Source organism: Neoarius graeffei, chromosome 24 (assembly GCF_027579695.1).
Source record: "Neoarius graeffei isolate fNeoGra1 chromosome 24, fNeoGra1.pri, whole genome shotgun sequence".
NCBI lineage: Eukaryota > Metazoa > Chordata > Actinopteri > Siluriformes > Ariidae > Neoarius > Neoarius graeffei.
Window position 1 is genome coordinate 16,540,473 of NC_083592.1, and position 13,374 is coordinate 16,553,846.

The 13,374-nt window shown below is 42.7% G+C and overlaps 1 protein-coding gene across 2 annotated transcripts in view; it reads right to left on the reverse strand.

Moving 5' to 3' along the window:
• Window positions 1-13,374, reverse strand: part of mlxip (MLX interacting protein) — an 80,201-nt gene that overhangs the window by 29,226 nt on the left and 37,601 nt on the right. For both annotated transcript variants that reach the window (XM_060906797.1, XM_060906796.1), the window contains exons 13-14: window positions 2,927-3,034; window positions 1,665-1,792 (exon numbers count right to left, since the gene is read on the reverse strand). In XM_060906797.1, coding sequence (XP_060762780.1) covers window positions 1,665-1,792; window positions 2,927-3,034 — 236 coding nt within the window. The remainder of the gene's footprint in view (window positions 1-1,664; window positions 1,793-2,926; window positions 3,035-13,374) is intronic.

A 13,374-nucleotide genomic window follows, 5' to 3' on the forward strand; every position in this document is an offset into this window, starting at 1 on the left:
GGTGGGACTGTGGCCGCTACACCACTGGAATGATATCCTGACTTCTATTTGGTGGACTTTTTTCTTTTCTTTTTTCTGCCTATTATTGTAAAGCGACCTTGGGTTTTGAGAAAGGCACTATATACCGGATTTTTCGGACTATAAGTCGCACTTTTTTTCATGGTTCGGCTGGCCATGCGACTTATACTCCGGTGCGACGTATATATGTTTTGTTTTTTTTCACCGCGGAATAACTGGAGCTGATGCTGAGTCTGACGACAGCCACGCAGAAGAAGAGGAAACGGCGCTTCATCTGCCGCTGGAGGCAGAGTTGTTCAGAAGCGACACCGAGGATGAGGAATTCAATGGATTTGCTGATTTGGAGTGAAATCATCAGCTTGATAAACTTGATTGACCTGTGTTTTATTATTAATGATAGGCCTATAGTTATTTAAATAAGTTATGTCGTGATTTTAGGCAGTGCTTAATTTAGGAGGTGGGTGGGTCCGGCGACTCAAAAAAAAAAAAAAAAGGCGGGGGATGGTTTACTATAACTTTACGCACATGCGCTTATTGTGTGTGTAAAATAATAATAATAATAATAATAATAATAATATCAGACATTATGATCTTAGAAAACGCTTTAGTGACAAACAGTTACAGACAGTAATATGTCGTGATATTATATTATAAAATATTAATTTTTATTAGTCTATATATTAAATTATATATTACATTTATCTTCTAAAATAACAGACTGTACTCATCACAACCGGTTTATTTCACCATTGGAGATCAGATCACACAAGACATGAGTTAAATGACTCATTTTAAGGATTTAAGTAGGGGATTTAAAAGCGGTTGTTTTTTTTTTTTCACTAGACGGTTGTTTTTACTACCGTACCTGTCTTTGGAGATGATATACCTATAGCCTACTTGACCTCTGATTTGATGAAATAAAATTCGACAAAAATGAAGAATGACACTCCTCGATGATGACTACAGCTTTAATAACAAAGATGAAAGAGCCATGGGGCGATAATAAGCCCTACCAGTAAAAATATTCTAAAAGCAAACTGATTAATGCATCAGTAATAGGCTACTAATATTAGTTATAATAATAATATAGGCTATTAGTAATAACGATAGTGATAGTATTAAAGATAGTAGTAGATATTTAAAATAATCAGACTAGGCTATTTACAGGGCAAAGGGCGCGTTATCACTGCTCAGCTGTTCATTTATTAAATAAACAATGCAGTCGCGCAGTAACCACGCGCCGCTTATCAGATAGAATCACAGATTCTATGGATAGAATAACCCTTCAAAAAAGTGCGACTTATAGTCCGGTGCGACGTATATATGTTTTTTTCGTCTTCATAATGCATTTTTTGGCTGATGCGACTTAAACTCCGGAGCGACGTATAGTCCGGAAAATACGGTAAATTGAACTTATTATTATTATTATTATTATTATTATGTCTATTGGTGACATCAAATAGACATTGTGCAATTTTTTTAAATAATAGAAAGTCCTGGGCTGGTTGAGAGCTTTCCAAACCTACTATGTTCTCACTTACGAGTTAAAAAAAAGTTCTAGTATTTTTTTTTTTTAACTGTGACAAATTTTGATAACTGTGATAATTTGCTAAGTCTCCTGATAATTAAAATAAGGACACACATACTTGATGGATGCATTGAGCTCCTCAATTTCCTCCCGCAGTCTCTTCATCTCCTCCTGCATTTGGTGCCTCTCTTGTTGCAGCTTTCCGATGTACTCCACTGTTTTCTGAAGGGTCGTAGCATTACTGGTCTGTTAAGCCACATACAGATGGGAGGACTCGGTGTTTCAACTGAACAGGTTTATATTCATTAACAACATGATATCTTTATGTGAGGAACCATTCACTACAGCTGATCAATATGAAAAGATATAGATATACCACAGTATATAGATAAACTAAGCCAATATTTAAGTCAAGTAAATATTTTTGCACTCATCACAATTTTACTTATAAAAATAAATCGTGTTGTAAACACTATAGATCATTGAACAGGTTTCTGCCGTTAGTTTGTTAACAAATCTATTGTGACGTATATTTATATTTGTGTCATATCGCTTATCGCTAATCACTACCATACACCATGCTTAGACGTTCCTGTTTCACAATGTCGTATCTCATGTAGAACAAGTAGTAACAAGTAGTAATAAGTAATAGTAAATATTTCACACTGTGGTCTGCACCCTGGTGGGCATTTGAGGTATAAACCTACAGTCAGAAAAGCCCACAGTCCCTAAGGAAGCCCAGATTAGTTCCTCTGCCATACTGAGGTGATGGTAAAGGCTATCACGCACTGTGAAATGTAAGGAGACAGCCACTATGTACTTTTTTTTTTTTTAGAGAGCAATACAGCAGATAGTTTAACACAACAAAATGATGAATGGAGCAGAAGATGTACCAGAAGAAAGGACGTACAGGTACGCGTTCAAAGCCCAGTAAACATCCATGAGCAGAGACCGCATAATAACAACCTGCCTATCACAATACCGATAAGTTTAAAAAGCTGTTCTCTTTGTATCACCAGCAGAGTTGTATTCAACTACAGTGCCATTCTTTACCACAACGAAGTCAGCCAACACGTTTAGCACAGTGTGTATGTAAATATCACAGGGGATAACCTGAGGATTCTGTTATTATGGTTAGACTCTGCTGTTGAAAGAAGAAGTCTTGTTTGAATGAAATGGAGAAAGCCTATATAGACAAATTAGCAGTTCATTCAAAATCTGACCAAGGTCATTATAGGTCAATTATCAAGTATTAGTATGAATATGCGACTGTAACATTATTTGTGTTTATCCACAGGTATGTAAACCCCCCCCCCAAACAAAGGTCCAATGCTAATATCTACTTGCATGCAAATATAAATAAAGAACTGATGTTTTTACATTTGACTGTGATTTGAGAGAGGGGACTAGGCTGCATAGAGTCTTGAAGCCAATGTTGATGTTGGACCGCCTTTTCTGCTCAGCTGATTTGTGTTTCACACGATGATTCTGTTTAAAAAAAAAAGACAGACAAGACAGAGAACCAGATACACATCACAAAAATAAAAACAACTCATGCTCATCATAAACAAGGCGAAAAACCGATACACAATCTCTAAACCAAGAATTAGATGAAAGCAGAATGCAGGAATCACTGATAAAACTAAGGGCTGCTTTCACAGTGTGGGAAATAAGGAATTTTAAGCAGACTGTCACAGGACAGACAAGTCTGAAATGTTGTCTGTCCGTCCAAATTTCAGCCTGTCCGAATGATGGGCAAAAGGCCCAGAACAATGTGGCCGGGGATCCAGGGCCCGTCTTCAGGCCCCAGAAGCTGAAGGGCTTTAGATGCCTAGAGATGGCACATTTTTGTGATTTTCAAAGGCCAAATTACGCTAGACATTAGTTGCTAATTACACTAAAAATTGAATATAATTTACAAGGAAATGTCAGAAGAGTCAAGAAAAACATGCTTAAAGTTCTACCCAAGAAAACAGTAGCACACGCAGGTCAGTTCCATGTCTAGAAAAAAGTATGGAGGGGGGCAAGGATGTTCCAGTTGGTTACAACTTACTGGTACTCATATACAGTGGCATGCAAAAGTTTGGGCATCCTTACTGAAAATGTCTGTTACTGTGAATAGTTAAGTGAGCAGAAGATGAACTGATCACCAAAAGGCATAAAGGTAAAGACGACACATTTATTTTCAGTGTTTTCTGCAAGATTTGTGTATTATTTTTGTTTTGTACAATTGGAGAGTGAAAAAAGAAAAGGAACACTATGCGAAAGTTTGAGCACCCCAATACATTCAGATAACTTTTACCAAGGTTCCAGACTTTAATTAGCTTATTGAGCTGTGGCTTGTTCAAATTCTTCGTTAGGAAAGGTCAGATGGTGCAGATTTCAAAGCTGTATAAATTCTCTGACTCCTCAAACTTGTCCCTAAAATCAACAGCCATGAGCTCCTCTAAGCAACTCCCTTGCATTCTGAATAATAAAATAATTGATGCTCACAAAGCAGGAGAAGACTACAAGAACATAGCAAAGTGTTTTCAGTTAACAGAAACAGTGGAGATCAAGGTGAGGTCTGGAAGATGAAGAAAACTTTCTGAAAGAACTGCTCATTGGATTGCTAGAAAGGCAAATTAAAAAAAACCCTATTTGACTGCAAAAGACCTTCAGAAAGATTTAGCAGACCCTTTAGCAAAGTGTTTTCAGTTAACAGAAACAGTGGAGATCAAGGTGAGGTCTGGAAGATGAAGAAAACTTTCTGAAAGAACTGCTCATTGGATTGCTAGAAAGGCAAATTAAAAAAACCCCTATTTGACTGCAAAAGACCTTCAGAAAGATTTAGCAGACCCTGGAGTGGTGGTGCACTGTTCTACTATGCAGCTACACCTGAACAAAACTTCATGGAAGAGTCATTAGAAGAAAACCATTCCTGCGTCCTGGCCACAAAATTCAGTGTCTGAAGTTTGCAAATGAACATCTAAATAAGCCTGATGCATTTTGGAAACAAGTCCTGTGGACTGATGAAATCAAAATACAACTTTTTGGCCACAATGTGCAAAGGTAGGTTTGGAGAAAAAAGGGTGCCAAATTCCAGGAAAAGAACGCCTCTCCAACTCTGAAGCAGGAGTGTGGATCGCTCATGCTTTGGGGTTGTGTTGCAGCCAGTGGCACAGGGCACATTTCATTGGTCGAGGGAAGTATGGATTCGAATAAATACCAGCAAATTCTGGAAGCAAACATCACACCATCTGTAAAAAAGTTGAAGTTAAAAAGAGGATGTGTCCTACAATAAGACGATGATCCAAAACACACCTCAAAATCTACAATGGAATACCTCAAGAGGCACAAGCTGAAGGTTTTGCCATGGCCCTCACAGTCCCCTGACCTGATGGTGGCACGCGTGGTTGCAGCAGCTTACGGCTCTCCTTTACTATATCAAGTTCTGCATCGGGGTGACGGTGGATAAAAACATCCGGGTCTTCCCAAACCAGAAACCCTGGATGACCAGCCAGGTCCGCTCACTCCTCAGGGCTCGCGATGCTGCCTTCAGGTCAGGTGATAGAGCTCTGTACGGAGCCGCTCGAGCTGATCTGAAAAGAGGAATAAATAAAGCCAAGGCGGACCACAGGCTGCGCATAGAGTCCCACCTGTCCAGCAACAACACACGGGAGGTGTGGCAGGGCATTCAGGACATCACAAACTTCAGAGACTGTGATGCGCCAACAGGAGACTGGAGTGCGCCACTAGCAGAGGAGCTAAATCGCTTCTTTGCTCGCTTTGAAACATCTCAGCAGCACTCATCTGCTCCTGCCCTGTCCCCACCACCACACAGTTCCTACACCACTCCTTTCACTGTACAGGAGCACAATGTCAGACGGGTGCTCCTGGCAGTGAACCCCAAGAAAGCTGCCGGCCCAGATGGTGTACCTGGTAAGGTGCTCAGAGCGTGCGCCCACCAGCTTGCCCCTACCTTCACCAGGATCTTTAACCTCTCCCTGGCTCAGGCAGTCATCCCACCCTGCCTAAAACCTGCAACAATAATCCCAGTGCTGAAGAAGTCTCCCGTCACCAGCCTGAATGATTACCGTCCTGTGGCCCTCACCCCGGTAATCATGAAGTGCTTCGAGAGACTAGTTCTTCAGCACATCAAGAACCACCTCCCCCCAGACTTCGACCCCTACCAGTTCGCATACCGCACAAACAGATCCACAGAGGACTCCATCGCCGTAGCTCTCCACGCTGCGCTAAACCACCTGGAGCAGCAGCAGAGCTACGTCCGCATACTCTTTGTGGATTACAGTTCAGCTTTTAATACAATAATCCCGGACATCCTTATTAGAAAACTGGACACTTTCGGCCTCCCCCCTCTCACATGTGCCTGGATAAAGGACTTTCTTACTAACCAGCCCCAGACTGTGAGACTTGGCCCCCACTTCTCCTCCACCCGCACTTTGAGCACCAGCTCTCCACAGGGCTGTGTGCTGAGCCCCCTCCTGTACTGCCTCTACACCCATGACTGTAGTTCAACCCACAACAACAACCTCGTCATCAAGTTTGCTGACGACACCACAGTGGTCAGACTCATCTCAAAGGGAGACGAGGCAGCCTACAGAGAGGAGGTCCTGAAGTTGGTAGCCTGGTGTTCAGAAAATAACCTCGCTCTGAACACCAAGAAAACCAAAGAGCTCATTGTTGACTTCAGGAAGCACAGCACCGACCTAGCCCTCCTCTACATCAACAACGTGTATGTGGAGAGGGTCCACACTTTCCGGTTTCTCGGCGTCCTCATCTCCGCCGACATTTCCTGGTCAGTAAATATTTACAGCAGTCATTAAGAAGGCTCAGCAGCAGCTACACTTCCTGAGAGTCCTCAGGAAGTACAACCTAAACTCCAACCTGCTGCTGACCTTCTACCGCTCATCCATCGAGAGCCTGCTGACGTACTGTATTACAGTATGGTACGGCAGCTGCACTGCTGTAGACAAGGAGAGGCTCCAGAGGGTAGTTAAGGCAGCACAGAAGATCATTGGCTGCCCTCTCCCCTCCCTGATGGACATTTACACCTCCCACTGCCTTAGCAGAGCTAAGAACATTATCAAGGACAGCTCCCACCCTGGCTTTGATCTGTTCGACCTGTTGCCCTCAGGGAGGCGCTACAGGTGCATCAGGACAAAGACAAACCGTTTCAAAAACAGCTTCTTTCCAAAAGCCATAACTGCCCTGAACTCGGATATGCTCTGACTTTATAGTTTATTTATTTTACTATGTGACTCTCCTCATGCAATAATTTATAATGTGCAGTACTTTATAAGGTGACTCTCTCTGTGCAATACTTTTATAATGTGCAATATCTCACTCCATAATGTGAAACACAACACATTCACCTCACCTCAGGACTGTGCACCTTACACACAACACATACACCTCAGGACTGTGCACCTTACACACAGCACATAGACCTCTAGTCTGTGCACCTTACCTTACCTTGCAATACTTCATAAATGTGTAATATTTTATTTTATTTTATAATGTGACTCTCTCATGCAATAATTTATAATGTGTCTCTCTTTGTGCAATACTTTATATGTGCAATGAGCAATACCTCACTCCATAATGTGTAACACAACACATACACCTCAGGACTGTGCACCTTACCCCCCCCCTTTTTTTCCCTTCCTCTCTCTCTCTACATGCTGTTTGCACTGTTATTGGAGATGCTTTAATCTCATTGTACATGTGTATAGTGACAATAAAGGCATTCTATCCATTCTATCTATCTAAACATCATTGAAAATCTGTGAAAAGATCTCAAAAGAGCAGTGCATGCAAGACAGCCCAAGAAACTTGTAGAACTGGAAGCCTTTTGCAAGGACAAATGTGTGAAAATCCCCCAGGTAAGAACTGAAAGATTATTAGCCGGCTACAAAAAGTGTTTGCAAGCTGTGATACTTGCCAAAGGGGGTGTTACTAGGTACTAACCATGCAGGGTGCCCAAACTTTTGCTTCGGGACTTTTTCTTTTTTTGTCATTTTGAAAATGTAAAAGAAGAAAATAAAAAATTGTTTTTGCTCAAAATATAAAGGGAATGAGTCATCTTTAACTTTATGCCTTTTGGAGATCATTTCATCTTCAACTTGCTTAACTGTTCACAGTAACTGCAATTTTGACCGGGGTGCCCAAACTTTTGCATACCACTGTATACCGTAGGTACTATAATAACACTCATGAAACATTATGTCAACAATGACTTTTTTTTATACTATGTTTATAATAAGTCTACAAGAAATTTAGTAATTAACAATACAACTATTCTTACACAATAGAGTTAAAATTTTGAGTACGAGATTCCAAGTAACTTTGTAACAAAATGACTTTTAAAGTGACTCAAAACTAGACATGGTAACATCATTTGGCATTCAGATTGAAATCTGCTGGACTAGAACTTAGAAAATAGAAGAAAACAAAAACTCTATTAAAATATATATCTATATTCTCCAAGCCCTGCGATGACCTGGCGATTTGTCCAGGGTGTACCCCGTCTCTCGCCCATAGTTAGCTGGGATAGGCTCCAGCTTGCCTGCGACACTGTAGGACAGGATAAGCAGCTACAGATAATGGATGGATGGATATATTCTCCAAAGTATATGACTACGACTGTCATTCTTATTATGAATGAAAAAAAATGCACATAATAATGATAACCACTGATTGGCAGTTTGGCACTTAACATCATACTGTATTGCAAAGTTTCATGTAAACTGAACTCTTAGTCAACTGACTGGATCAGTCAGATACTGTCAACCGTAAGACACAAGTTCAGCCGCACTGTGCAATAAAAACAACAGTGAATACTGAGTGTATTATTATTGTCTTATTTAGTGTGCCACTCGGGGGAGAGGGAGGTACCTGTCCATTTTGGCAGGGCTAGGACCTTCGGTGGCCGAGTTATGAATTTTTAAATCCCCGCACGCCAAAGAGGCTGGAACAAGAGCTCGTGCTAAAGCGGTCCGCAATCTGTGCTCGCTGCTGATACTGGATCAGGCCGTGCCTGGGCTTGTTCAAAAGGTCTCAGGGAGAGGGACGTGCCTGTAAAGTTTGGCGGGGCTGGGACTTTGGGTGGCTGAGTTATGAATTTTTAAAAGCTGGCTGGTTTAAAATCTTTATCTATACCTTTACAATTTTTCATGGGCCATCCAGTTTGATGCTTTTGAAATACAGACAGACACATTCAAATTATTTTTTAATCGGGCATCCGGTCTGATACTTTTGAAATACAGATGGACAAATGCGAAAATTACCGGTAAATGTCCGCCAGTCCAGCTTTATTTCCCACACTGCTTTCACATATGCAGGGTTTTGTCCATTTGAATGGAGCCCTAGTGTGTTTTCCTCTTTTGGTGCAGTTCATTTCGACAGATGTGAAAACAGCAATTACACTCTGGTTCAGACCAAAATAACTGGTCTGAGTGAGGTGATATCATTCCAATATCTGTGCAGTCAGAAAGTGATTTGACCCTGATTTTACCTGACTGCAGGAAGTGAAATAAACATGACATTTCATTTTACAGTAAGTCGCTTGCAGCATTTCCTTTTTTTTTTTTTTAGATGAGCCAAAGGACAGATTTAGTTCTGAAGAATGTCATGTGTTCTGAATATTCTGGACTGATGAATGAGAAGAGAAAATAAATGCTGCATGTGATACCAAAATATGTTAAACTAGATATAGAATTACCTAAATCATGTTTTCAAGGCATCAATTTAATTCAGATTTTAATATTAAAAAGCACTAAAATGCAATTTTTTTTACAACCAGAGTTAATCATAGCAATGGCCAGGTGCGAAGAATTAACATTTCAGCAATGTGAAGAAAAAACACTTCATCTGGTTAAAGCAAGATTGCCTTTCAATTTCATAAAATTGATGAAATTTAGTTCCCTCTGAAATTTGGTCATTGTGACTTATGTTTATTTCTGTAATATCTCACAAAATATCAGGCTATTCTGTGGCTGGGAAGCTATTTAATTTGAGGGGATTCCCTAGCACAGAGGTCGGCAACCCGCGGCTCCGGAGCCGCATGTGGCTCTTTCATCCCTCTGCTGTGGCTCTGGTGGCTTTGAGAGAGCAAGCTCATTTTGGAAAAAAAAATAATGTGAATAAATAATTGCCATTTAATTTAAATTGATTTTTATTTTATTTCTTTAGTTTTTTTCATTGTAATAGTTATATCTTTGGAGATTGAGGTGTTCTTGTGACATTAAAACAAGTTTACTTTAATATTTTGTCGATAAAAATATGCGTCATGTCCTGTATGCGACACCTGTTGCCGCCAGACAAGTTGTTATGAAATGCCGTTTGAATCGGCCGTGTAGTGGCGTGAGACCTGCGTGTGCCGCCCGAGCGTGGTGTGAGGAGGGAGCGGCGTGGTGGTCGCCCCGCGCTCCCTTAGTCTGCCACCTACCTCTCAGCTGTACAGACGTGCTACGTCGCGGGGGTTAGCAAGACACACACATGGGTTATCAGAACTCATTTGAGTCTGCTGTTACGAACCGGTGAAGGTTCCCGGTGAGTTCAGGCGTAGCTGAAGCGACCGTCAGCTTCGAGACAGGGTGAGCCAGACACCCCGGGGTGACGTGTTGTAACAAAGTGACTTATTTTGACCCCGGTAAGCTAGCAATGGATAAATCTAAGAAGAGAAAAGTTTCTGACGAAAATAGAACGTTTAATGCGTCATGAACAGATTCATTTGCTTTCACTGCTGACAAAACTGGTTTACCGTTATGCCTAATATGCAGCGAGAAATTAGCAAACAACAAAAAAAATCAAACGTTGAAAGACATTTCCAGAATAAACACACTGCCTTTGCTGAAAAATATCCAGTTGGAGATGAGCGAAGAAGAGCAATTTCGGAATTGCTGCGGAAAGCTGATCAGAGCAAAACTATTTTCAAGTCGTGGATGAACTCTGCGAATTCAAGTAGTTCTGCTAGTTTTGTGGCAGCTCAAGAGATAGCCAGGCACGGCAAGCCATTCACAGATGGAGACTATGGCCGAATCCCATTTCACCCCTTGGACATACCCCTTGGCCCTTCCCCTCCATTTTGCGCGTTCACGTGAAGGGGTAGGGGTATCCCAATCCCAGTTAACGCGGAGGGGTAGGGGAAGGGGTAGGGCTTCTGTACCCCTCCAAACGGAGATTTTCCTGGAGCTGACTCCGAACGAAGGGGTTTGAGTGATTTCCCACAATGCCATGCGGATTTCAGAAAGATGGCGGTTCCCGCGGCGAAAGATTGTCATAAATGTATTTTCTCCATTATTTACGTGTTTTAAGTTGTTATCCAGAGGAAACACGCCGCTTGATTCGCTTTCGAGCTGAGAATGAGCAGCGATTTCTGAAATCCAAGCTGCTGCTAAAAAGCTTTGGGAGTGAGTATTGTTTTCGGTTGCTTGACTGCGTACGTTTTGTTCTGTTATTCTCGCTTTTATTGTTTACATGAGCGTTCTGACACCTCATTCTGTCGGATGTGGTGCACGAAGCGCCAAAGATATCCCATTCAGTGGTGTTAGTTAACAAATCACACCCTGCCAGCAGAGATTTCTGGTTCTGCCTCTGGCTCTGACTGTAGCGGCTGGTCGCAGCCAGTGACGCATTTGGTCGCGTTTTGCTAACATAAACGCTGACGGAGGTACGTGATGACGTATGCGATCGTTGAAGGGCTATCCCAATACGTAGGGGTTGAATTTCAAGCCCTATCCCTTGTAGCTCAGTTTCAAGGGGAAGGGCCAAGGGGAAGGGGGAGGGGAAGGGGTAGGGGTAGAAATTAGAATTGGGATTGGGCTTATATAAAAGAATTGTTCATAAAGCTATCAGAACATCTATTCTCAGACTTCAAAAACAAGAGTGAAATTATGCAGAAAATTAAAGATATGCCTCTCTCTGCAAAGACTGTCAAGTACAGGACCATTAAAATGGCAGCAAACATCACCAGTCAACAAATCACGGACATTAATTCAGCTCCAGCTTACTCAATCGCCTGTGATGAGTCAAAAGATGTCAGCGATATTGAGCAAATAGTGCTGTTATGCAGATATGTGAACTCTGCTGGGCCACAGGAAGAAATCATTGAGGTAATACCGCTTAAAGGCCAGACACGGGGGGAGGACATCTGTGAAGCTGTGTTGGATTGTTTAAAAACCAAAGAAATAAACACAACCCACCTGGTGTCAGTGGCTACTGATGGGGCACCAAGTATGACAGGAGCACAGCGGGGGTTTGTGAGTTTACTTCAGAAGTCGCTGGATAGAAAGCTGCTGACATTTCACTGCATCCTACATCAAGAGGCATTGTGCGCTCAAACATTTCCTCTGAAGTGCACAGAAGTTATGAATCTTGTCATTCAGATAGTGAACAAAATAATGGCACAAGGATTAAACCACCGACAGTTCTGTTCATTATTAGATGAAGTTGAGAGCACATATGCTGATCTCCGGCTGCACAACAAAGTCCGGTGGCTGTCCCGAGGGGAGGTACTGAAACAGTTTGCTATGTGTCTGGGGGCACATAAAAGCTTTTCTGGAAAGCAAAGGGTTCACCTTTCCTGAGCTGGATCGGCCAGATTGGTTGGAAAAGCTGCACTTCATGGTGGATATGACAGCGCACCTTAACACGCTGAACAAAAGTCTGCAGGGGAAAGGAAAAACAGCCCTGCAGATGCTAGAAGAGGTTTTGGCATTTGAGCGCAAGATGACAGTGTTTGTCAGAGATGTACAGAGAGGTACGCTGCTTCACTTACCTTCTTTGAGAGAGTTCAAAGAAGCACACAATCAGATAAATTATGAGTATTTTATTTGTGCCATCATCGCAATGCAAACTGTGTTTCAGGAAATATTCTTTGAGTTTAGGGAGGAAAAAAAAAACACATTATCCTTCCCCATCACTCCTCTGAATGTCGATCCATCGCTGTTGAACATGACTGCATTTACAGCAGTAAGTCAGCCCGATCTTGAGCTCGAACTGGCTGACATAGCTGACAAAAGACGTGTGGGTGTCTTTTTCTCGTCTCGTTCGTCTTCTTCCGCTTATCCGGGGCCGGGTCACGGAGGCAGCAGTCTGAGCATGGAAGCCCAAACTTCCCTTTCCCCAGACACCTCGGCCAGCTCCTCGGGAAGAACACCGAGGCGTTCCCAGGCCAGCCGAGAGACATAGTCCCTCCAACGTGTCCTGGGTCATCCCCGGGGCCTCATGCCTGGAACACCTCCCCAGGGAGGCATCCAGGAGGCATCCGAAAGAGACGCCCGAGCCACCTCAGCTGATTCCTCTCGATATGGAGGAGCAGCGGCTCTACTCCGAGCTCCTCGAGTGACTGTGCTTCTCACCCTAAGGGAGCGCCCAGCCACCCTGCGAAGGAAACTCATTTCGGCCGCTTGTATCCACGATCTTGTTCTTTCAGTCATTACACAAAGCTCATGACCATAGGTGAGAGTCGGAACGTAGATCGACCGGTAAATCGAGAGCTTCGCCTTTTGGCTCAGCTCCTTCTTCACCACAACGGACCGGTAAAGCCACCGCATCACTGCGGAGGCTGCACCGATCCGCCTGTCGATCTCACCCTCTATCCTTCCCTCACTCGTGAACAAGATCCTGAAATACTTAAACTCCTCCACTTGAGGCAGGACTTCTCCACCAACCTGGAGAGGGGAAGCCACCCTTTTCCGGTCGAGAACCATGGCCTCGGATTTGGAGGTGCTGATTCTCATCCCAGCCGCTTCACACTCGACTGAAAACCGCCCCAGTGCATGCTGAAGGTCCTGGTTTGAAGAAGCCAACAGGACAACATCATC